This window comes from Nanorana parkeri, unplaced genomic scaffold (assembly GCF_000935625.1).
Source record: "Nanorana parkeri isolate BGI_ZX_2015 unplaced genomic scaffold, ASM93562v1 scaffold159, whole genome shotgun sequence".
NCBI lineage: Eukaryota > Metazoa > Chordata > Amphibia > Anura > Dicroglossidae > Nanorana > Nanorana parkeri.
This window is the reverse complement of record NW_017306427.1, coordinates 1,428,205-1,454,611: the sequence shown is the minus strand read 5'-3', so window position 1 is coordinate 1,454,611 and position 26,407 is coordinate 1,428,205. Positions and strand designations below refer to the sequence as shown.

The window sequence follows — 26,407 nt, the reverse complement described above, 5'->3', positions numbered from 1 at the left end:
CCCCTCTCCGATCATCCAGCGCTGACTGGAGGAATGGACTGGGGAGGGGGCGGGCACAGCTGGCACTGCCTCTAGATAAGCAGAGCCAGCTGTCACTCACACAGCTGGGTGGATCTCGACAGTAATGTCGGGATCCGTCCCAGCTGCTGCGGTCTCAGTATACTGCGAGCTGTAGCTCCCTATATACTGAGATTTGGGTCACGGGAGGACGCTAGTATATGTCCTCCCGTGACCCTTAAGAGAACTATGGGGAAAAACACTTAATGACAATTAGTTTACAAAAATACTGGGTATCATAAACAGTTGTCATTTCTTTTCTCACCCGTTGTTGCATCTCTCCCTCTCTACATAAACTCCTGTGTTGGCTGCATGGCATTTATCAGGGTGGGCTTCCTGATGGTGACAACAGTGGACCATACCCCTGTGCATGCATATGGCAGCCTGCAGTCTCAATTGGGTAAGCATTTGATAGAGTGGCAAGGGGCCCAATTGGAAGACAAGGACAAAGCATTACTTATCTATAGGCAGATCTGTATCTATGAACCAAAACAAGGACCTTCTGTGGCAGATTGACTGGGTATTATTTTAATGAAAGCTGATTAATACATATACAAAATGACTTTTGAAGCTTATATGCAATTTTAATAATTGGGTTTACATCTACTTTAATGTTATCCCGCCGCAGCCAAATGGGCTTTTTTTTTGGAGGTTATAATCTGAGAAACAGCAAGACCCTACAACAGGTGGGAGCCAGGTTATCGGCTCAACATCTGAGCAGTTGGTGTTGCCAGAACATAAAATTAGCGGGCAAGCTGATTTGAAGCAGTGCGTGGGTGCGGTCTAGTGTAGCAGTAGCATTATGATTCCTCCCCCTGGAATTGAGAACCAAAACCCAAGGGAGGTAGATTGTGCCCACCGTGTACACTTTTTCAAAATTTACTGCAGCACACCTAAACAAACCAAGGAAACATTTGGCCTTAGACAATCTCAGCTTTGTATGCCGCCCCCTCTGGAGTCAGTCTACTGACTTGATGGCAGCTGTGGATAACCGGAGATTGCACATTAGCACATTAAAGAAGAATGATTGAATGGGATTTAATCACAATTCACAGTTCCCAGTCAGGATTTCCTAATTTGCAAATTCACAATTCAATAATCACAGTTAAAGGTTAAGAGAATGTGTAACCAATTTTCGCTGAACAAAAGTGCTTAGGATATGAAATATTACCTGGGGCAAATATGAGGATGGGAATTCACTGCTCGCAAAGAAAACTGAGTAACACAATCAATAATCAAAGATTCAATCTTTTAAATTTTTTTAAATTGCTGTTGTTGTCAATAATGGAGAAAAATAATGTAACGCCAACTTTTCGAATGTGCAATTACTGGACGCCAATGTATACACTGAGGGATTTGTGAGGTTTTATTAAAATGCATTAACATATTTTAGTCCCCCCAGCAGACCCCAACATCCACTAGACCCAGGATGTGGCTCTTTTACCAATCAACCTGGGCTCAAGGTGCCTTGCCAGGGGCCTCCCTTGGTCAATCAACCTGGGCTCAAGTTGCCTTGTCAGGGGGCCTCCCTTGGCAAGGACCCTCCCATGTTAAAGAAAGGTAGCCTTGTATGGTTTAAAAGAGTACACAGACTGTCCTTCCCTTTCCTGGCCATCTGTAGGGTGTATGATTGGATAAGGGCTTGGTAAGGATTATGGGAAGGGGGGTACAACTTTTTTTGTCCCCCTACAAAATCCATACCAGACCACTATCTAGTGCAGTCTGTTATCGATTATGTAGGGGGGCCCTATACTTTTTTTTGTGTGTGTTTTTATGTGGGGTTTCCCTTAAATATCAATACCAGATCCCTATCTAGGATAAGGATAATAACGATGCCAGATTGTTTCTTCTTCTTCTGCAGGGCATGTTGCCTGGTATGTTTGCTTGACCTCCAAGGCTGCATGGCAGAATAGGGATCTCTTGTGGATTCTGAGGGGACCTCCCAGAAAAAAAAAAAGGTATGGCGTCCCCCTTAAAAATCCATACCAGAATCCTGTCCTAGATTTAAAATGCTATCAACTAGGGATGAACCAATACCGATACTAGTATCAGTGTCGATACCGTGCATTTGGGGGAGTACTCATACTTGCCCAAATGCTCCGATATTTACCACCGGTACCGGAACTTCCGGTCATGACGAAGTAATTGTCAGTCAAATTATCACAACACTCACACTGAAAAATGGCCTGGACAGGAAAGGGTATAACAAGGCGGTACGGATGTGATGATTGATCTATTGTACGTGTGAAATATGCAATTGCTTAAAGGAGAACTATGGAGTCAGTGATTTTCCCCATAGTTTTCCTAAGGGTAACGGGAGGACATAAACTAGCGTCCTCCCATCACCCAAAGCTCAGTATACCGCAAGCTACATCTCACGGTATACTGAGACGCCGCAGCCAGGGCGGATCCCGACAATACTGTCTGGATCCACCCAGCTGTGTGAGTGACAGCTGGCTCTGCCTATCTGGAGACAGAGTTAGGCTGTACCGACCCTCCCCCATCTGTTCCTACAGTCAGCGCTGGAGGATCGGACAGGGGAGGGGGGAATCCCTGCAGGGAGCCGTGAGTGACAGCCACAGCTCTCTGCAGGGATAGATCGAGAAGTGAGCGAGCGCCGGTATGTGTCCGCTCACTTCCCGATCTATTGAGCCGACCTGTGACAGTCTCATTGTCACAGGTCGCCTAGAACTATGAGTGAAAATCACTCGCCTCATAATTCTCCTTTAGCATTTGTAAAATAAAACAGACATTTAAATGCCATACGCCAACATTTTACTATTCAGTGTAAATAACGCCGTAGACTTTTTTCATGGGTGATTAGATGGCAGCGCCGCTTCAGATCCGGTGACGTTTCTGATGTGACCTTCAGCTTTTGCCCTTCATGTCAGAGTCACTTGGAATTTTATACGTAAATCACACACACACACCGTCTTTTTCATCTGCTAGGCCTATAAAGACTTAACCTGCAAGACCCGAGATGCAAATGCTGAGTTCTACCTTGAAGAATGAATAGATATGACGGGGGACAATTGTTTATGGCATTGCCTTGTTCTGTACCTCTGAATTATTTACAAAATTCACATTTCTATCCACCACTGAAAGCACCAAATGAAAAGTGTTTGAATATTTGCTTCTCTTCCTCATTTTCCCTTTAATCTTGGTGCAGAGTGAGCGCTTCTTAGAGCTCTCCCTCTCTGCCCTTGCTGCACAAAACGCACAGGCGTCATCTTTCGTATTTTAACCGTGATGCTGTAAGTGAAAGTGACAAATGAAAAAATCAGAAGCAGCAAAGACCTCACCATCTCCATTAGGTGGGAAGACTGTACATTGACACATCTGGATAATTTGAAGATACGATCCTACACTGTGTTCTATTGTGACTATTGTAAATATATATACTGTATACACTCCCTGGCCAAAGAAACAAACAAAGTCGCACATTTAAATATCTCATTGGACCGCCTTTAGCTTTGATTACGGCAGACATTCACCGTGGCATCATTTGGATAAGCTTATGGAATGCCACATTTATTTCCGAATTATATCCGAAATACGAAATTCCGTTAACGAATTTCGGATTCGAATTTCTTTGAATTTTCTTTGAAACAGGAACTAATATTACCCCTGTAAATGAGGTTGAACAACATGACAAGATTTTTTTTAAATCCGAAATACGGATCCGCTGCTGCTGAGAGTTGCATTACAATACACAGGCAGGAAATACGAAATTCCGTTGACGTATTTTCGTTCCGTTACGAACATTCGTTATATTGAAGTTAGAAAGCAAAGTACATTTATATTGGAGTTGATGGTAGTTTTTTTTTTTTATACGAAATACGAAATTCGGATACGGAATCCGTTAACGGAATTCGTATTTCGGATAAAAAAACAACTACCACATCGACTCCAATATTAACAAAGGTATTTTAGCTTTTTAACTTCATCATAACGAATGTTCGTAAAGTTACAAAAATGTGCCGAAACTAACAAAAATACGTATTTCGTACGAATCCGAATTGAGTTTCGGATACGAATTACGAAATACTAAATAATGGATATTACGAAACGGAACGAAACGAAACATATTTTTGGACGGCGCACAAGTCTAGTAAAGTCTTCTCTAGCACATCCCAAAGATTCTCAATGGGGTTGAGATCTTGACTCTGTGGTGGCCAATCCATGTGTGACAATGATGTCTCATGCTCCCTGAACCACTCTTACACAGTCTGAGCCCGATGACTCCTGGCATTGTCATCTTGGAATATACCCAATGTGCCATCAGGGAAGAAAAACATCCATTGATGGACAAACCTGGTCATTCAGTATGCTCAGGTAGGCAGCTGAACTCATTTTTTGGGGGACATAACGTTGCTAAACCTAGACCTCTTATCCAATGGAAGGATCTGACCTATTTGCTTAGCTAAATCCAGGGGGTGACTTGTTTTTTGTTTGGCCAGGCAGTGTATAAAAGGCTGCAGGGAATGTTGTCCTGTCACCAAAGGCTGCTGGTTTTTGCAGCATTCAGGAACACCACCACCACCACCACCACCTTACCACTGAAGAAAGGGAGGAAAGAGGACCCCATGCATCACTTGACTGAACTGAAACCACCTAAAAAAAAGGGGTACATGGTTGCAATGAAAAGACTTTAATGTTTGTAATAAAGGCTAAGAATACCTAAAAAAAAAATTGTTTGGTAGAAAAAATTAAACAGAGATTCACCTTGTTTACTAAACTCGGTGAACATTCACTTTGCAATGTGGAAAGTCTCTACTTTTTCAGGGTTAAAAAAACCTCCGAGACGAACCTGGAGAAAATAAGCGTAGGAGCTACATGACTGGGGTGAAGAATACTCATCAGAAATGAGTTGAAGATTAGAGCTGAACACAGCAGGAGGTTTGGCCTGGAGGTTAAGGGTCAGAGAACTGCTGCAGGGGTAGGAGCTGCTGGGAATTGTTTCTGGAAGGTCAAGAAGAAAGGACGGTTGTCCCTACCACCCTCATTTTGTTTAGTGTTGCCAATGGATTGGGATCTACATGGTTTGTCATGGTTAGGGGGCCTTAGGGGTTCTGTGGAAAAGGTGAGATGGTTACAAAGTAGGGACCCATCTGTTGGAATGGTGCTGCTCTATTGGTGTCACTTGTTAATGGGGGACTTGGTCGGGTCCCTTGAGAAGTCAAGAATAGCCAATTCTGGAGCTGTCCTCTATCCAGTGAGGGTGTGGCGTGCCGTCAAATGATATTTTTGTCATCTTTAGTTATTTTCAGCAGCCGTACTTAGCCGTGCGGAGGCTATGAGCTGTTGCATGTGCGCTATCACTGATATTTGAGGTTATCATTTTGCACAGAATGTTTCCTTGTCACGAATTACACTTTAGGATTATTCTGGATGAGGATAATAATGCATACATTCAATGTTGTTATATGTAATGACACCACAAGATGCTGATTGATTGCAGTCATTGAATCACTCGTAGCGGCCCCGAGCCTGCAGTCTACACTCTCAAGGTTTATAGTGTTTCAGCAACTGATAATGCATAACGCCATTATGAGCACAAGGACATTCATTTTTAATTAAGATTTAACACAAATGAGAGCATAACGTAAGAGGCGAAACATTTCGGTATAATTAAAAGGCGAGATAAACAAGATCATTCTGTAAGGCGGTGTAATGACCTACTGTGCAAAGTCCAGCAACCCACGCAAGACTTCTATTTACACTCCAGTAATTGTAAAAGTTAACCCTTGCGGTGGGGCTACCCCTGCACTGCAAGGGTTCAATGGGTGTTTGTCTAGGAGCTAAAATGGTCTTGGAGCTAAAATAAATAAAATATACTCACCTGATCCTTGGTCCTGCGGTAGTCAGTACTCGCCGCTCTCCCACTCTGCTTTGGTGGTAGAATGTCCCTCGACTGTATTAGACACGATGATGTCATGGGTTCTTATACTGCCAAAGCCCAGGGGAGAAGGGGCTGAGGGGACCTCTCAAGCAGGACTAATGATCAGGTGAGTATATTTGAGCCCTTTGCCCTCATTCACACTAAAATCGGCCCGCGCGTACAGCTTCGTGCTGCGTGCACAGCCGTACTGAGCAGCTCCCGGGAAGGACAGGCGATGCGCGTGATTAGTACGCAGCCACAACCTTCTCTATGGGAACATGTGGCCGTACACACCCCAACGCTCACCCGCCCTGCACGTCCGTGCGGGTGAGCGTACTTGTACGCTGACAGGATGGATCCAGTCTGCGTCCAATCCAGGAAACACGCACCCCTACGGACCTGCACTTGAGGTGAGCTTAGGGGGTCGTATGGCCGCGTAGTCCCATAGAGAAGGACAGGGGCTGCGTACTAATCACACGCAACACCTGTCCTTCCCAGGAGCTGCTTGGTACGGCCGTGCACGCAGCACGGAGCTGTTCGTGCGGGCTTTAGGTTCTTTAAAGTGAGCCTGTGCCCAGATCATGCACACTATAGTATTTACATATTCTGAACAAGTAGTAAATAGACTTTAAAACAAGACGTCAGCAACATCTACAGCTGTAGGCATTATGGAGAAATGCATCTTTAAAGCTCTCAACAGAAGTCACCCTTTATTGCCCCTTTATTTTCTACTGCTGCAGAATCCTGGCCGCCTGCCAGCCCTCCAATGTAAACATCCAGAATGCATTTACAGCCTTTATTGCAATCACAATTGATTGCAATCACTTATCAAAAGCAGCTCCTTGGAAATAGAAAACACAGCACACTTGCCTCTTCAGTATCCCTGTCTCCTATTTTTGCTCCATCCCTGCTCTGCAGCTTCCCTCAGGATCTTTAGCATTCGATACTTACAGAAATGCCTGTGTCCCCTTCAATGTCATGGTTCCATCATCTGACTCCTACATCATTACAGCACACAGCAGTGGTATAGGGAATGAAGATGGAACCATGGCATGTGGTGAGGACAGAGGCATCCAGCACTCCCAGAAGAGTCTTATGGAGGCTTTAGCGCTGGAATGGAGGGAAGGTAGAAGACACAGACCATCATAGAGGTGACTATACTGTGTCTTCTGTGCAGGGATTTGCTTTTTCCAAATGTTTGGGGTGATGACAGAGTCACTCTACAAAGGTCCCCACTCAGGGAAAAGTGATAGAGCCTCTTGAAAATACCCCACCTCCTCTACCACCACCCACTCATCATTACTTTTGGCATGTTCCCCCCACTACTCCATTCATCCGCTGGAGCCGAGGATCAAATCCTGCATATGTTGGATGGTGTCAGATCTGAAAGGGGGTTGATGACATCTTGCTCCTCCTCCTGTGGCAGCGTTCCTGCCTGGAGATTGGTCTGGGAGGAGGCCAAATACCTTGGTAAAGACCAGGGCTCCAATGGAGCAACAGACATGTGGGGGGCTACTGCCATCTATATGCTGACAGTGCAGAGCCGGGCTGTAGCGGGGAAAGATCCCAGCAATACTGTTGGGATCCACCCACTGCCTGATTGACAGCTGGCTCTGCCTCTCTAGAGCCAGAACCAGCTGTGCCCGCCCCCTCCCCTGCCTGTCCCTCCAATAAGCCAGGAACAGAGAGAGGGAAGGGAGGACTCTCTCCAGGGAGTAGTGACTGACAATCACCACTCTCTGCAGGGGGAAGCAGTGAGATGAGCTATCAGCGGTTTGTGATCGCTTAGTTCTTAAGCTATAGAGCCGGCATGTGCAGGGCCGGATTTACTCTCTCTGCTGCCCCAAGGCCAGGTTCCTCAATGCGCCCCCCCACCCACCAGCCCACCCATGGAGAATGGCAGACCTGCAGGCTGCATACAAGTGATCTCAGCGACATTGCCGAGATCACTTGTACAAAACAGCTGTACATTTAGCTCTGCTTGGCCAAAGCAGGGCTACATCTAGAAAACAACTACCCACCCGGCGCCTGGAACTGCATCTCCCAAGCATCAGGAGATAGGAATTCCACACCTCTGCTGCCCCTCTACTCCCTGCTGCCCCGAGGCCAGGCCTTGTGGGAAATCCGGCCCTGCGCATGTGACAGCTGCAGTGTCACATCCCGGCTCAAACTATTGGGAAAGCTACTAGCTTTCGTTTTTAATGTGTTAGCATTCAAAAAAAATAAAGATACTTTAGTTCTGCTTTAAGCATAGCAGGAGAAATTGTCCAATGGAATCACATCAAGAATTACTTTCAGGTCAATGCTGCGATGACCTAAGTAGATAAAAGACTTTCAGGAAGTGGAGAGTAATTATAATAACAGCAAAACAGCAAAACATCTCTTACCACAATGTAGATCTGAGGTTTGCGTCTCTTGGCCAGATCAATAACATTCACTCCGTTGTAGTACAGGTTCTCCATGCAGCCGTGGAAATTCCTCTTCAGAAACGTGCCGGGCTTCCCAGGGACTGGAATTCCTCCAAAGCTGAACTTTGGAAAAGAAAAACATCAAAACTTGGCTCATTCCTTTTACTTAACGGCACAAAAAAAAAATAAGGGAGACTAGATCGTAAATCAGATTATGGGGAAGATTTACCTCTACAGAAAAATAACCGTGTGACGGAGCCAAAACCATTTGTTTAAAATGAATTAGATAGGCTGGATGTGAAAATAAATCATTCTTCTGAATTCAATTTAAGGTAAAATTCTGGCCAAAGCTCTTTTTTTTGTTGTCAGAATAAAGTGGGGGAGGGTTAGAACCTCTGCTGCATTAGGAAAATGCATGAGAGCCTGAGTCATTGCTGAGCCTGATAAAGGGGACCCTGCGCGGCCCCAAAAGTGCTGGTTCTGATGACGTTTTGAAAAAAACAAGCACTTTGGATTGCAATATTTTTGGTGTGCTAGTGACATCCATCTACTGATACAGGCAATGCCAGACACCTGGAATTAACCAGATGAATGCCACTATAATTCCAACCAGGCTGACTACAGCCATGGCTATCACTAAGGAGTCTATTTACAAAGGAGCCGAAGGATCCATCCGTAGCTTCGGCTGATCCTTGGGCTGTCTTCGGCCACCGGAACCCTTCGGTTCAGTCGAACCGAAGGGCTGCTGTACATGCTATTCACTAAAACCCGTACAGCACCCAAAGGCGGCCAAGCGGCTCAGCCAAGCCGAAGGCATATGACAGCTGGACGGAGCCAGATTTGATCTCACTGCTGGCTCCACCCAGTTGTAATGAGAGATCAGAGACCCCAAATGACCTGGGGACCCTGAACTCTCATTAAACAATAAAAACTGGATGGAGACGGCCGTGACATCACGTCCGGCTCCGCCCAGTTGTTATTAATCTGCCGGGACCTGCTAGAAGACTCTAGCAGGTCCCGACCAATAAGAAACAGTTTATGCGGAGCTAGCTGTCACTGCTAGCTCCACCCAATTTTTTTGAACGTTTATTTACATTTGAAAAAAAAATCAACTTTTTTTAAAAACTCTTTTTGTTTTGAATTGCTATTGCAGAATAGCCGAGCCGAATGCCGTCAGGCCCTTATGTGAATAGGGGCGAACGGCAGAGAGCGAGCTGCTGGAGCCTTGGCTCAGCCGATCCAGATGTTGGATTAGCTGAGTCGAAGACCTTTTGCACTTTGTCTCAGCCAAAGGCAGCCGATGTACGGCTGCTTTCAGCTAATGTACAGCTAAGTAGTGAATAGCCAAACTGGGGCTCGGTTATTCACTCGGCTGTGAATAACCCCTTAAATATCCACTAGCCTCATCAACCTTTTTAAAGGATATCTTTAAATGAAGGTTTTTGCACCCAGAAATCAGCTTTAAATGTAACAATTTATTGGTGAATCTATAGAGAATTACTTTGTTATTGCTTATTTTTTGTGGTTTTTTTTACATTTGAGTGGATATTCACATAGCACCGCTAATGCATTTCCATCACACAATTACCAATTCCTCTTCCTCTGGCTATAATTGCCCGCAGGTTGAAAATATAACAAAAATAAATAAATCGGCATTCATTCACGCGCCACCGAAATGCGCAAAGGTCGATGCAAAATAAAACTCACTGATTTTATGCCCTTTTTTACGCCGCTGATAAAAGTCGAAACCACAAATACAGCCGGGATGGGTTGGCTGGCTGGATGGTTGGTGGCTGTGTTATTAGTTTAATGCGCTATAAACTTTCCAACATCTTATGTTCTTTATTGCGCGGAGAATTGTGAAATGCTAGCCGGCATTACAGTGTGACGCCGCTCCTCCGCCAAATGTTAGGCAGATTTATTAGTTAAAGTCAATCAAGTTTTTCTTTTTATTGCTAGAAAAAAAAAAAAGGGCGAGAAAATATTTTGTTTTGGAAGGATGCTTAAAGGAGAACTACGAGGTGAGTGAAAATCACCCTAGGAGCAGGGTTGTCACCCTAGGGCAGGACTACTGAACTCCTCCTACTCGCCACCTTTATATAACATGGGGGTGAAATCTGCATGCAGGTAGGTCAAATGAGAGAGCGCCAAATGCCATAGCTCAATTAACCTTTGTGTTTAAAACGGCTAAATGCGTTATAGGCAGGGGCGTGCCGAGGCTGAGTGACACCCGGAGCAGAGACCGGATGACACCCCGCTGTGACGTCATCGCGCATGCGCGGTCGTCTTATTGACGCCTGCCGGTGGCCATCTTGGTGGTGGACGTCGGCAGAGAGAGGAGGGGACGCTCACCCGGCGGGATGAGGTATGCCGTCGGGTCCCCTCCTCTCTCCTGACACTGTCGGGCTCTTGGTCCGTGACCGAGTGCCCGACTTTTTAGAGGGGGTGACACCAAAATGACTGTCAGTCATTTTGGTGTCACCCCTCCAATGGTGTCACCCGGGTGGATGCGACCATTGGAGGGGTGACACCTTTGGGATGAATTAGAGTGGAGACTGTGAGCCCGGCCTTCTCGTCCAACATCAGTACCTGACCTCACAAATGGTCCAACATTCCCATAGACACACTCCTAAACCTTGTGGACGCCTTCCCAGAAGAGTTGAAGCTGTTATAGCGGCAAAGGGCGGAGCCAACCCACTACTGAACCCTACGGACTAAGACTGGGATGCCATTAAAGTTCATGTGCATGTAAAGGCGTCCCAATACTTTTGGCAATATAGTGTATGCATTCTATCTGTATACCCTGTTTCCCCGAAAATAAGACCTAGTACTATTTTTGGGAATTGCTAAAATATATGACCTACCCCGAAAATAAGACCTAGTTGTGACCACTCCCAGGGCTGGTGGTGGCATAAGGGGGGACTTGAAGAGCCGCGGGAGAGAATCAGCGCTGCCAACGAAGCCAGAGCTAGAGGAAGCAAGGTGGCAGCGGAGGGAGCAGAGCCGCATGCCTCCTCTATAGCGCCGGCTCCGGTCACAGGCGGAGTGATACCAAATGCACTCCGCCTGTGAGGAATCGATAGTAAAAGTGCGCTTCGCTCATTCTGGCCAGCGATTGGTTAGCAAATTGCTCTTGGAAAGGTACGGCACCCCCGATTGCCCTGATAGCCATATTTGTGTACATGAATACATGTAGACTTTTCTACATGAATAAGTGTGGATTGTTGTACATTAAAAAAAAAAAATATCCCAAATATAAGACCTAGTGGGTTTTTTGAGCCCAAAAAAATATAGGACAGTGTCTTATTTTCGGGGAAACCCGGTATTTCCGTCTGCCTGGAGTTCACTTTTGAAAATGAGTGTCCATTTTGTACAATTAGATGACTTGATGCTGTAGAGCACTTAGCTGGTAATATTCGTATATATCAATTCCCAAATGTTCGTATTTAGAGTGCCATGATAGATAAGCCTTTGTCAAGTCCAACGCCGGCCCCATATTTCCAAACCGGCCACATGTACTAATTAAACTAATTTCTGAGCTCCGAATTTGCTGCACAATTTTGGTCGTTATGTCATAATTCTAATTGCCTAATAAATAGCAATAACAGCAGATATTTTTCTTCTATTTTATCGTCCGTCAAAAGGCCCCCGAGACACAAATTAAACTGCAGCCGTAATGTTTAGCGGGCCGGGGATGGCGTGGGACTTAATTAGAAATTTATCGCTGCAAACAAAATACTAATGACGCCGGACTGCACTGCTTCCCAATATTACCCAGGGTATAAAATCATGCTGTGAGACTTGTACAGGCCAGAGTTCATGTCCATGTCGAAGATACATCAAGAGCTGAAATTAAACCCATCACTTGACTTTGATTTTTGGTTTTGGAGACATAACCACCAGGCTAAAAAAAACTTTCATGTAAATAGGTTTCTCAATAGTATCACAAAATAGTTTCACAAAAGTATATAGATCCACTTTGTGTGCACCAAATGCATTTGAAAACCCAAATATTACATTGTAAAAAATAGCAGTGACATCATCACTGTGCTGTATATAGCCTGCGCAAAAAGAAGAGCTGTGGGAGGGGCCCAGCAGGCACCAACCACTACTTGAGGGGGAGGTGACAGGACCAGTCCCCTTGCACCAGGAGAGAGAGCAGCAGTGAGCGGACTTTATTACAGGAAGGGGGCGGAGACAAGACAACTCACCCTGCACAAAAAGAGAGAGCAGCAGTGAGCGGACTTTATTACAGGAAGGGGGCGGAGACAAGACAACTCACCCTGCACAAAAAGAGAGAGCAGCAGTGAGCGGTCTTTATTACATGAGGAGGCGGAGACAAGACCAGTCACCCTGCACAAGAAGAGTGAGCAGCAGTGACCAGTCTTTATTACAGGAGGGGGCGGAGACAATACCAGTCACTCTGCACAAAAAGAGAGAGAGCAGCAGTGAGCGGTCTTTATTGCAGGAGGGAGCAGAGACAAGACCAGTCACCCTGCACAAGGAGAGAGAGCAGCACTGGGCGGTCTTTATTACAGGAGGTCGAAGACAAGACCAGTCATCCTGCACAAGGAGAGAGAGCATCAGTGAGCGGTCTTTATTACAGGAAGCTCCAAGTCTCACACTGGATTACTGCACAGATCTGGAAGAAATACACAAATCTCACCAAGGAAGAATACACGACTCTTGTATGAGGACAATATTTGACTGTAGCATATACACTGAGTGGCCAGTTTATTATGACCACCTGACGTTTGTAGGCAAATTAGCTATAATTTGGCGCTGAAGTTGCTGGAGGGCTAGACCATTATAAATAGGGAAGCAGGTTGTTTACCACGACAGTAGAAGTGATTTGTTTCTGAAGATACGGGGAAACAACGCGATTTAACATCCATTGAACGTGGGATGATTGTTGGCGCTCGGAGCCATGGAGCGAGTATCAGCAAAACAGCAGAATTGGTTAAATGTTCCAGAGGGGCTCATTGTTAAAGTGTTTAAAGACCGGACTGTCAGCCGAAAATCTGGGTCTGAACGTGCGGATTGTGGCCGTCAGCGACTAGTCAATGTTAGGGCAGAACGGGGGAGGGGCAAGACTGGTACAAGACAACAGAAGGGCAACAGTGCCGTGTGCCGTGTCAGATTCCTCGCATCAACTTTCACCATCTCGTGGAGTCACGAGGCGGCCCAACAGTATATATATATATATATATATTTTTTGTTTACCAGGTTTCTCATTGGGTGTTCTTTGCAACCTCCCCTGCAAAGTACCAACTTCCTTGAAAAGTGAACTGACTTTTTTTTATTACAGGTATTTATATATAGCACTAATAGTCTATGCAGCACGTTTACATTTTCCCCTGCCCCCCGCGGAGCTTACAATCTAAGATCCCTATTGCACAAACATATTAGGGCCAGTCTAGACAGGAGCCATTTAACTTACTGGAATGTAGATTCAAACCCGGAAACCCAGTGCTGCAAAGCAGAAGTACTACCCAATAGGCCACTGCGCTATTTGCCTTTAGTAAATCAACCCCTAGATCTCCAGCATGCTACCTGCACAGGGCATATCAACCATGTCTGCTGTACAGTAGTGCAGTAACAAAAGGAAGTTTTCCAATACAATGTATGAAAACATTATCTGCACCATCAAAATATTAAATCTTATGACCGCTCTACAGAAGTTGTGAACAAACATTTAAAATAAATATTAAATGACATAAGGGGAATTCATCAAAACTGGAGCAGAAAAAAATCGGGAGCAGTTGTGCACAGCAACCAATCAGCTTCTCTCTTTCATTTTCAACTCTTAACTTGAACCAACTGAATAGAGAAGCTGATTGGTTGTCATGCACAACTGCTCCACATTCTGTCTGCTCCAGTTTTGATAAATGACCCCCCAATGTGTAACCAGCGCTGCCAAAAGAGAATGTCAACATTAACAATTAAAGCAGAACTATGGGGTTAAGTATTTTCCGCATAGTTCTCCTTAGGGTAACGGGAGGACACAAACTAGCGTCCTCCCGTCACCCTAGGCTCAGTATACCGCGAGCTACAGCTCACTATATACTGAGACGCCGCAGCTGAAGCGGATCCCGACAATTGTGCCGGGATCCGCACAGCTGCGTGACTGACAGCTGGCTCTGCCTATGTAGAGGCAGAGCCAGCTGTACCCGCCCCCTCCCCCGTCCGTTCCGCCAGTCAGCGGGGGCGGATCGGAGGGGGGAGGGGGGAATCCAGCCCCTCCCCTGTCACGGCAGAGAGCCGTGACAGGATCGAGAGGTGAGTGAACGCCGGTATGTGTTCGCTCACCTCCCGATCTACTGAGCCGACCTGTGACAGTCTCATTGTCACAGGTCGGCTAGAACTATGAGGTGAGTGAAAAGCACTCACCTCATAGTTCTCCTTTAAAACAGCGAAGTGCAGAGACACAGCTGGTGCAAAGTTCACAGTGTTACCAATAAAAATCATAAAGACATTATATGGGTCATGTGCTGTGTAATACTGGGGGCGTTATCCATAGACAAGGCGTCATATTGGGCTTTACTGCATAGCACAACAGGTCACATCCTGTATGATACTGGAAGCGATGTCTATGAACACAAGGCAGTTTCAAGATATTTGGAGAAATGAGAGCAGAGGACCTTTTATCATTTAAAGGTTGTTCCCTTTTGGTGAGCGCGTTTCCATATGGGTGGAGAAACCACGAGTCGCATTGAGTGCAGCATACACATTGGTTGGAATATCATACTGGAAGGGAGTTGAAAATTGTTGTGTCAACATAAATCGGAGTTGGTTTCACTTTTAGACACAGACTTTATTAATCAAGAGACAGATTGTTATATGTGTTGCAATTTCTAATATTCAAGTTTCCATATGGAAAGGCGCTCACCAAAAGGACACAACCTTCAAATGATCAAAGGTTCTCTGCGCTCATTATATTTCCTAGAAAATTTCCATTTTACCCCAGATCATATGTTGTAGCTCAGGTCCAATAGCAATATTCTGAGATAACACGGCAAAACGCACCTCATAATCGATGTCTAAGTCATCGGACTCGCCCTTGGTGCGGAAGTGTTGGGTGTATTTGTCCACCGTGAAGTTGACCTGTTTGTTGAATCGGTCAATCAAAACAGAATGCCAGTGCTGATCATCCAAGAGGCTTCCCAAGGTCACCAGGGTGTGAGTATTCCCGAAACGCAGCTTGGCATCACCTGGAAGGAAACAGCGGGCATGAGATGTAATATAGGTAGTTGCTCGCACATCTAGGAAAGGCAGAGTAGAACCATCTGGCCGACCATCTTGGTTTGAAAATGGCATGAAGAAATTATCAGAAGATCCTGATAGTCGGCCGAATGTATGTGCAAATTTAAACCTTTTTCCAGTGAAGGTCAAGTTTATGGCACCAGATATTCCGGCCTCCTGTGCCAACTTTGAAATTGATGGGCAGACTCTTTAATAATAATGAGTTGTGATGAGATGACAGCAGATGCCTCTGCAGATCAGTACATTGTAGCAGAAAGTCACTCGCACTCCAATAAGGATTTCTGTCAATGTTCTTTATTGACAAAAGATATGTCACACTGTATAGCGACGTTTCTGAACCGTATAGGTCCCTTCTTAATGCAAACAAAGTGCCTTTGTTTCCTGAAGAAGGGACCTATATGGTTTGGAAACGTCGCTATACAGTGTGACATATCTTTTGTCAATAAAGAACATTGACTTATTGGAGTCTGAGTGACTTTGTGCTGCATTGTACCTTTCTCATCAGAGTCCCCCCTTCACATCAGAAGCCCCCCTTAATCTCAGAGTTGTACCTTTATAATCGTCACAACAGAGTGTGAGGACCTGGAGATAGTCTAGATCCTTGGTTCTCAACTGGTGGGTCGGGACCCAAAAGTGGGTCGCGACCCCATGTTCTGTGGGTCGTCGCATGCCTTCCACTTTTCTACGTGAGAGGTTCCTCTGCCCCCACCTAGCCCAGCACTGTCCATTCTTACACTGAGCAGCCATTCAAAATATGCTGCCCGGCTCCGAGTGTTGACTTGAGGTGGGGTGGGCTAAGGGTATGGACGCGAGTGAGCTCCATCCATGCGTGTAATGCTTATAGCTCCCTTGAATGTCCTGTAGAGGTGCCTGGACCGGAGTGATGTCACATTCTGGCTCCCAGCACCTCTACAGGGCACGCAAGGGAGCTGTACAAGCAATGCACATATGGATTGAGCTCCATCACAGCACAGCAGCCCACACTGCCGTGCGTTCCACAGAAGTTCGACTTGGGTCGCGACTTAATGATCAAGGACAAATGTGGGTCCTGATGTTACACAGGTTGAGAACCACTGGTCTAGATGGAGCTGGACTTCTGTCTCTTATTACAATGCTTGGGGAGGTTTTGGATGCTGCCCTCCCTGAATTAGTGTCATACCGGTGGCCAGCTCATCTGCATCACTGGAATGTATGGCAATTTGAGAATTTGAAGGCACCCGCAACACAGCCAGAAGGCATCCCAGAGTACTGCTGCTCCCTGGTTGAAAAAGGTTGGCCTAGAGCCTCATAGCTGTATATTTGCAGTGTCAGATCATCTAAGTAACTGCTGCCCCCGAGCTCTCGTTTCAGGAGACTTGGAGCTCACTGTTCTCCTTACTGGAGAGGAAGCTGTACCTGATGAGATGCTGTGCTAGGATCTCCCTGCTTTTGTTTTATTTATACTTCCTACACCTCTCCTGTTGTTTTATTATTATTATTAACCAACCTGTTATCAGGGGACAAATCTGACATGAGAAATCAAACCCCTGCCTCCACCAAGAAGGACACCTCCACACAGAGACACAGTGCAAAACAAGGCATGGTGAGTTAGTAATGGGGAAACATCAGCAACAGGGAGACCACAGGCAATACTGGTGACTAGTCTTTTGCCCTCAGCTTCCACAGTACAGGTCCTCTTTGGGGTCTATTCTTCCAAATGAGTTCCCTAAAGAGCGAATTTAATCCTCTAAAGATCTTCTTGGGAAGCCAACACGGGTATCCCGAAAAATCGGAGAATGACCGAGCGGTACCCGTGAGTCCCGAGGGGTCCGGTGTATACAAGGAAGGTACGTAGGTGTCTATCAGGCTGTATTAGTGAAGATGTAGAGGATATTATCAGGATCTCGTGCCGGAGCTCTCTCAGCCGCGTCCGCTCACATGAGTCGCCAAGCCACGCCCCACAGGTCCTCTTTAAAGTTTAAAAATTAGATGACAAAATTAGATGAATCAGTCTGACAACATTACTCTAGAATTGTGCCCCTCTTCAGTTTTTGAATTGGTCAGATCCCTTCTCGCTTTTCTATCCTTGAGAATCAATTTAATCACAAGAAAGAGAAAACGTAGTTGTTTGTGGCAGCTGTGGATGCATTTTCCCTTTTTGTTTTGTTTGCTGATAGATTCTAGCTCTGATTCATAAAGCTCAGCTGATGTATACTTTAATAAAAGAAGAAAACAAGATAGGAAAAAACAGAAAAGAAATAACAATGTGTGGCTGATATTGGAAAATGGGACGGCAGCGGTAATGTGCTGCATAAGTTGAAAATGACTTTTAAGTTGTCGTTGCTGCAGTTTTCCCCCACACATAGGTTTACCAAACTGCGAGACAGAAGGGGAACAGAAAGTTAAAGGTACCGCTGTCATGCTATGGAGGTAAGCTTCCTTTCATTTCCATCATTTAAAGCAAGGTAGAAAACATTAAAGACGTGATGATTTGCTTTTTAGTACACCAAACTATCTAAAGATCCTCCATGATAAAAATAAAAAAATGACTCATTTCAAGTTTCACATTATTTCGAAATGGAGAGCAGAGAAGGAGGTAAAGTAAACCTTTGTAAAGGTTCTCCATTTTCAGATGGAATGTGGAAAAAAGAGGCAGAGGCTTGGGACACATACATATCAGCAATTTTAAAGGGGACCCATACTGTGAAAGGTGTGGCCAAAAAAGGCAAGCAGAGGACAGAGGACAAGTCACCAGGTCTCTTTGAAGCCTATTTGTTCCCTTTTATTAACATACCATGACATACTGTGCCTTCTTGAGGAGACGGCCTTCTTGAAAGAGCTGCAGGGCTTTGCTTACACATGTCAGAGCTTTCTAGTTGGTGATTGGCGAGGTGATGGTCAAGATGCAGTAGGGCCCCCCCACTGCTCAGCAATTTCTACCTTTCACCCACCTTGGCCACCCTTTCCTTTTACCTGCCTAATATCCCTTCCTTGCCCTGTTTCTTCAAGACTCCCATTTTCTTGATCTTATCTCCCACTTAACTCCAATCCCCTATTTGTCCTCCCTTACCTCCTCCCCAATGCCTAACAGGCATAGCATTCCTAAATCTCATTCTGAGCACAGGCAGCGGTTAAAAGAGAACTATGACCTTAACCAACCAAGGCATATAGTGGTGAGAGAAGTCAGGAGAGACACTGATGATTGCCGTGTTTGCCACAAGTGTCAATTCCTTCTTGAAAATCTGACAATTTAATTATGTGTCAGAAAGCGATCTTCTACATACACTTGTGAGTATATTTTAAATGTTTTTGTATCCATTAATAAATTATTCTACACATGGAGGCGGCACTCTGTTTCTTGTTTCTTCGCATGTGCTGAAGGGAATCCGTGATCTCCAAATCCTACCTCGCCTATTTCTACCTCGCAATCCTACCTCACCATATCCTACCTCCTAATCCTATCTTGCCTTATCATACCTCTCAATCCTACGTCATCTAATCCTACCTCCTAATCCTACCTTGCCTTATCATACCTCTCAATCCTACGTCACCTAATCCTAGCTCCCAATCCTACCTCACCTTGTCCTACCTCACCATATCCTACCTCACTATATCCTACCTTGCCTTATCATACCTCTCAATCCTACGTCACCTAATCCTACCTCCCAATCCTACATCACCATGTCCTACCTCACCATATCCTACCTCCTAATCTTACCTCACCATATCCTACCTCGCCTAAACATACCTCCTAATCCTACCTCATCATATCCTACCTCATCATATCCTACCTCCTAATCCTACCTCGCCTAATCCTACCTCACCTTACCCTACCTCCCAATCCTACCTCACCTAATCCTATCTCCCAATTCTTCCTCACCTAATCTTACCTCCCAATCCTATTTCACCTAATCCTACCTCCCAATCCTACATCGCCTTATCCTACCTTCCAATCCTACCTCACCTAATCCTACCTCCCAATCCTATCTCACCTAATCCTATCTCCCAATCCTTCCTCACCTAATCCTACCTGCTAATCCTACATCGTCTTATCCGGCCTCCCAATCCTTCCTCACCTAATCCTACACCCCAAGATTTATACTGAACGGTAGGGATGATAGGTCCAATTTTCAAAAGGAAGGTCGAAATTTGCACAAAACCTGAGCTGGCTATATCTAATGATTTCTACATAGCCCAATATTAGATTTTCTCTTTTTTCCCTTTTTTGATGTCTAAATGTCTCCTTTTAAATTATCTGTACTGATGATGATCATAAAAAAAACTGGAATAGTAATTTTAGCAAACAAATTAATTGGGAAAAAGTGCATACCCAGGTTAATGGAGAGAGACAATCTCCCTTTCTGTAGCTCCAGCGTTATATAATCCCCGCGTTGTCCTTCTCCGTGAAATAATACTCCATCACTCTGCATGCTCTTGAACTTCAGGGAGATGACATCTTTATATGTGGTCATCAGTTTCTGATTGAACCTGTAGAGGAGCGAGCTTCTGCCATCAAAGTCCGCCACATCAGATTCTAGAGAGGAGACAAAGAGGTAATTGACAGGCACTCGTGTAAGCAAACAAGGAAGGTCAATGATAATATTGCTTGCTATTGGCGTCAACACAAGTAGCATCATTACAGACAATATTGGGCTGACATTGTCTACTTCCCCTGAATTGAATCCCCCTGGTGATTCCTTTAAAGTATGACTCATTGGAATTACATTATTTGCCCTTGCTGGTTATGTTTGCCCAGGGCACAGTACAGTAATGGCAGAGGAGATGGCTTCACATTTCTAAATAAATCATACTATTAAACCTCAGGGAGTTTAAACTGCCATACAAGTTCAACAAAATAGTGGCTGCCCAATAAGACACTTGCAGCCCATCACAAAGTATTACAGCTTACTTCAGCAAAAAGGTTTCCAAGTTTGTAGTTTTGGGCATAACTTGGCAACATTTGTGAAGTACAGTAAACTCCCCATTATCTGGCATCCACAGGGATTGGCAGATTCCAGATAAATGTAGTTTCTGGTTGCTTGAGAATTACTATTAAAAATAGGTCTAACTAATGCCATACCCCCATACTACACCCCATACTACACCGCATACTATACCCCATACTATACCCCATACTATACCCCATACTATACCCCATACTATAACCCATACTATACCCCATACTATACCCCATACTATACCCCATACTATACCCCATACTACACCCCATACTATAACCCATACTATACCCCTTACTATACCCCATACTATACCCCATCCTATACCTCATACTATACTCCACACTATACCCCACACTACACCCCATACTATACCCCATACTACACCCCATACTACACCCCATACTATACCCCATACTACACCCCATACTATAACCCATACTATACCCCTTACTATACCCTATACTATACCCCATACTATACTACACCACATTCTACAAACCATACTATACCCCATGCTATACCCCATGATATACCCTAAACTATACCCCATACTATACCCCATGCTATACCCCTATACTATACCATAACATAAACTCTGTATTGACTTCATATTAATATTGAAATGCAGTAATCAAAAGCAAATTAAGACAAATAGACCCACAATCATTTCCAGGATAATACATGCCGCGGAACAGTGACTACACAGGGCATTTTTTTTTCCTGGTTCGTTGAATACCGGATAACTGAGAGTTTACTGTAATAAGAAGCACTTTGGTTAAAGAGGACCTATCATTAACTACTTCAGGTTCTACACTTGCAAAGATCTTATGGACCAGAGTAATTTTTACATTGCAGCTATTGTTTTAGCAATAACGTTGTCTTAACTTACACCTAAGTGACATTTATATATTGTTTTTTGGGGGGACAAAGAGGGATTTTATTTGTCAATATTGTTGCAAAAATGAAAGTTTCAACAGTAAACAAAGACAAAAAAATAACAAAATAACAACATTTTCTAGACAAACTTTTGTTAGTTTTAGAACAACTACGGGTCTATCTATGAAACATTTGCATAGCTATTTGTACAGAAAAACTGTATGCCTATTCGTCCTTTGTGAATTAAAGTGACACTAAACTCAGGAATTAAATCTTAAAAATACATTCAGGTACCTCAACTATGAACACCAATGTATCTTATTAGTGTATGACTCGGCTGTAGATCCTCCAATCATCTCTGAATTGGTGCTGACACTGTCCTTCCTTCTGGAGGGTGACTACTTTTGTTCCCCATGGTCCCTGTGTGTGTTGTAAAGTAATCACCGCACCAAGCTCGCTCCCGGGATGGACTACAAGCTCAATACACATTAGTAAATTAAATGTGAGATTGTAGTCCATCACGAGAGTGAGCTTGGAGCGGTGACTATTCACAACACACACAGGGACCATGGGGAACACAAGTAGCCCCCCTCCAGAAGGAAGGACAGTGTCAGCACCAATTCAGAGATGATTGGAGGATCTACAAAAATTGCTCTGGTCCGTAGAGGGTATACAGGTATACAGGTACGATGGCTGAACTGATTGAGTGTTTTGTTTTTTTTAAAAAACATAATTGTCACTGCTGTCACAAAGAAGTCGCCATTGATTGTTGTTGTTTTTGTTCCTGTAGCTCTAGAGTTGCAACAGATTTTCTCGGTGAAAGAGAATGATGATGATTCTGTAACTGCACAAGTTCTGCAAAGGTCCATCTGGGTAAACCGCCTTAAAGGGCCCCTTAAAGGCTTGGCACAACAGGTGCGTACATGGTAACATATGTCGGCCTCTCATAAGTTACAGGTTTGGAAAAAATGAGCAGACTTGGTCGGCTCCCTCAATTGACTCCACCATATGGACGTTGTTTATGTCTATGTCATTCTTTGCACTCCAAACTGAAGTCCTTGCCTTTGCAAAGCTTCTTTTAAGTCTCTGGCAAACTCAACTTTTTTTTTTAAACAGCCAAGGTGGGGTTGGGGGGAAAGAAGCAAACTTTACTTATTCCCCCATGTCTCTCTTTTTTTTTTAATTTCAAACTTTGTTTTATCAATTTATATTTGTACATTTCTTGCACTGTTTTCTCTATTTCTGGTTTCTGTTTGCATGTGCTGCATATCCCCTGTAGCCTCTTTACAACGACTGCCTGTGTGCATTCATGCACTACTGTGTCATGTAATAGCATAGGGGCCCTTGAAAGGAACCAGAAAAGAGGACAAAAAAAAATAAAAAAATGCCATAGCTTATTTATCCTGCAAAACTGCAGGTTTGTTCTGTGCTATTGTAGAATAGTCCTCAGCACCTCTATCACTAACACTGATGAACAGATGAACAGATTTAGAAAAGATATAGAAATAGCTAAATTATATATTTAGCTAAATTATATATTTAAATATATTAAAAAAATATATATACATATATATATATTCTATATTATACTGTATATAGAACTAAAGAGTGTATAATATATATATTTACTTACATACATACATACAAACACTCCTTAGTTCTGCTTTAAGCAGTATGAGTGAATGTACTTCTTTATGTATGTATAACAAAAAGATGTATTAATAATACACACGTGTAGAGCATATATACTGTAGAACAAACATATGTACTGAGCTGCCACAATAAAAAATAAAATACAATGCAAATCTCTTATCTAAAAATCTTCCCATATGGAATGGATTAGTACTTAGACAACCCACTAAGCACCCAACAACGTTGTGCATATCAAGAATGTTATCTTTCTATGTTCAGCTAAATAATGTCATTCAGCCATATAATTGTTGATTGAATTCAATGTTGAGTTATTTCTTATCCAAGATTGACATCTGGTGGTGCCTAACATATACATTTCCTTAGCGGCTGTGTTTTTCCGAACTTACTGGTAGTGGTAACCCATTGCGCCAAAATGAGGAGTGCATCCAACACTAGAGAGATTGTATTGTTCTCACCAGATTCTTAGAGCTCAGAGTAGCCAGGAGGTCAAAAGCACGTCGGCAGTATAGGAGAACCGTCCTCGTTATAAATTACCCTGGCGATATATTTTTCTATGCTGGTGGTGTCCAGACAATAACTTCACTAAATATACCCACAGGGAAATTACTTTAAAAAAACGAAGCCATTTACCAAATGCCATTTGTCATTTAAAAACTATAAAACCAATCAATTGTAATACCGCTTACACCAAATTATGAGTATGGTGTCTGGCATCACAAACAACAAAGTTCCTCCAAACAGGTTTCAGCTGAAAAAGGGCTCATAGCCATTGATAACCTCTTTTTGGGTGAAAGGTTGTCTTTTATACAAATTGTTGGTTTTATAGAGTCTAATTAAAAAACAGTATTTTTAATTATTTTATAGCCCTTTGGGTTCATCAGGAGGAGTTTTTGTCTGTTCTTGTCTGTATGCCACCAGAAGAAAAAAAGAATATTGCTGAGGTTTTTTCTAATGAGGGAGGCCCCCCTATACTGCAGATGCGATTTTGACCTCTTGGTAACCCTGAGATCTAAGAATCCATAGAGTACAATCGGGGCCGTCTCTATTATGAGGCTACTTGACGCTATTGCCTCAGGCAGCATCACTTTGGGCCACGTGGAGGGGGCGGCAAGCACAACAGCATGGCAGCTCTGCTGCACAATGTTTGCAGTGTGCCTGCTGCCCCCTTTCTGGCCAGAGCAGCCTAGGTACCAAAGAGCTAGGCAGGGAGATGTGTAAGGGCCATACATGTCCACGCCCAGCTATTAACAACCTTGGACGCTCTGGTCGGTGTCCTGCCAAAGTTTCTGGCAACCAGTGACATCAATGGCCAAAGCGTCCTAGGATGATAAGAGTAAAAAGTAATTCACCGGCACACACAGTGCCGATTAATTACTATTAGTGTATTTACTATTAGAGTTTTGCACGGCGCCATCCGTGTGGTCACCTGGGCACCACATATACCTTGTGGTTTTGAGACCGTGGCAGTGCGAATGGGATTTGGACTTTGTTGCTAGGATGCTAAGAGACGGGGTAGATGTAGAGCCTGCAGACCTTCCGCTGCTCACACCACCACCACCACCACCGAGTACAATGTAATCCTTCCACTGGTGATTGCACTCCTCTATTTCTTAGACAGAATGGGTTACCAGTAAGATTGGAAATGAACCCATACAAACAGAAGAAAAGGTCATATTGGAGCGAGGACGTGCTCCCAGCGGCAACCACCCGGCTCATTCCTCTCCTGAGCCGTGGAGGAGTGGTGATTCTTTTGTGTGTCCCTCTTGCATTGGGTAGCAGTAGGAGCATCACAAAAAGACTGCTGATGTAGTGCCTAACAAATGTCAGTGCCTCCGTACAAATGTTGTAAAAACATGCATCTTTGGTAACATAAAAATGGGATAGTGTTTGGCCTTTCAGGCGGCCTGAAATCATCCTTACATGAATGCAGCCATACACAGCTTATCTTGATAAGAACAAATTATAAGATACAACTAGACTGTAGCTTTTAAGCAGTAAAAGCCTCAAGAATACAGATTCAGTATAACAAAATGGAGTAAGAGGTAAATTACTTTCTTGCATGCCGTCATTCAAATACGGTACCGAGCAAGTAAACAATGTGAAAGGCTCGTCAAAAAAATGACCTTCAGGTAAATGTTACCAAAACAAATCAAACCCATGTACTTACTGATAGTGTGCCATAGTCTCCCTCTAAGCAAAAAGATATTTGAATAAAGTCATTTGTCTTCAAACCAAGTGGCTTGGGCCGGGGCAAAAAGTAACTCAGTAACAATATGAAATGCCCAGAGGGCAGGTTGGATAAAAAATGCCCATTACAACAAGTAAACATTTCAAGGGAATGGCGTCATTTTTGATTGCAGGTAAGCGGACGCTACAACTGAACATAAATATCGAATATAAAACCTGTCATTGGGAGGAAGGTCACGGCGGATGGAAACGAGTTTTCAGCGTAAATTTTAAGAATCCAGTTGACATTAGCCCGAGCGACTGAACATTGAGGTGAAAGAAGAGAAGCCGCATTGGTTACAACTATAGATAGAAAATGATAACGATACCCTCCCAGTGACGCATAATCTTCTCCCTGACACTGTCTATATGTGCGGTAATGTGTGATGGAAAGATTTTCTTTGCTTCTGCGGACACATTTTACTTTTATATTCCGGGAATCACTTTTAATCTACACGAACAGTCACAATTTATTTCATCATTAAGGAAAAGCGAAGACACCGAGGGACCATTGTGTACATGCGTCGGCTTGCTATTGCAAACAGGCAATAGCATGAGAAGATTCCCACTTCAAACACAACGCAACATGCAGCTGAATGCATTGGCTCAGAATAAAGAACCTGGGGAGCAAGGGTACTAATCAAAGCTGCTCACGAATGTCTGAACAATGTAACCGCAACACTTCCCGCTGAATGAATGAGCCCATTAACTATGACAGCGTGGGGAATTCTGGGAGATCCCTATGGATTAGTTAGAGATACACAGAATTTCTATAGAATCAGTCATGCTGGGGCTAGAAGCTCCTATGTTAAGATATAGGGGAGTGAGGACACCTTCTGGGACAGAAGACTGAATGCCTAATGGATTTTTTTTTTCTCCACTTGTTTAACAAAATGGGGAGAGTATATTTTAAAAACAGTGTTAAACATACAAAAAAACTAACTCTCTCTCTCTCTCTAATATAACATTATTATTATATAATTATTAATAATTATAATTATTCTTTTTTTATTATTTATTTTTTAAATGTTATATATTTTCTTTTTACACCTCTCTCTCTCTCTCTCTCTCTCTCTCTCTCTCTCTCTCTCTCCCCATCTCAT

General features: G+C 43.8%; 1 protein-coding gene across 1 annotated transcript in view; it reads right to left on the bottom strand.

Moving 5' to 3' along the window:
- The window catches only part of LOC108785392 (contactin-associated protein-like 5), a 283,646-nt gene that overhangs the window by 138,948 nt on the left and 118,291 nt on the right, over window positions 1–26,407 (bottom strand). The window contains exons 6-8 of the mRNA XM_018554450.1: window positions 19,919–20,122; window positions 15,373–15,557; window positions 8,329–8,469 (exon numbers count right to left, since the gene is read on the bottom strand). Coding sequence (XP_018409952.1) covers window positions 8,329–8,469; window positions 15,373–15,557; window positions 19,919–20,122 — 530 coding nt within the window. The remainder of the gene's footprint in view (window positions 1–8,328; window positions 8,470–15,372; window positions 15,558–19,918; window positions 20,123–26,407) is intronic.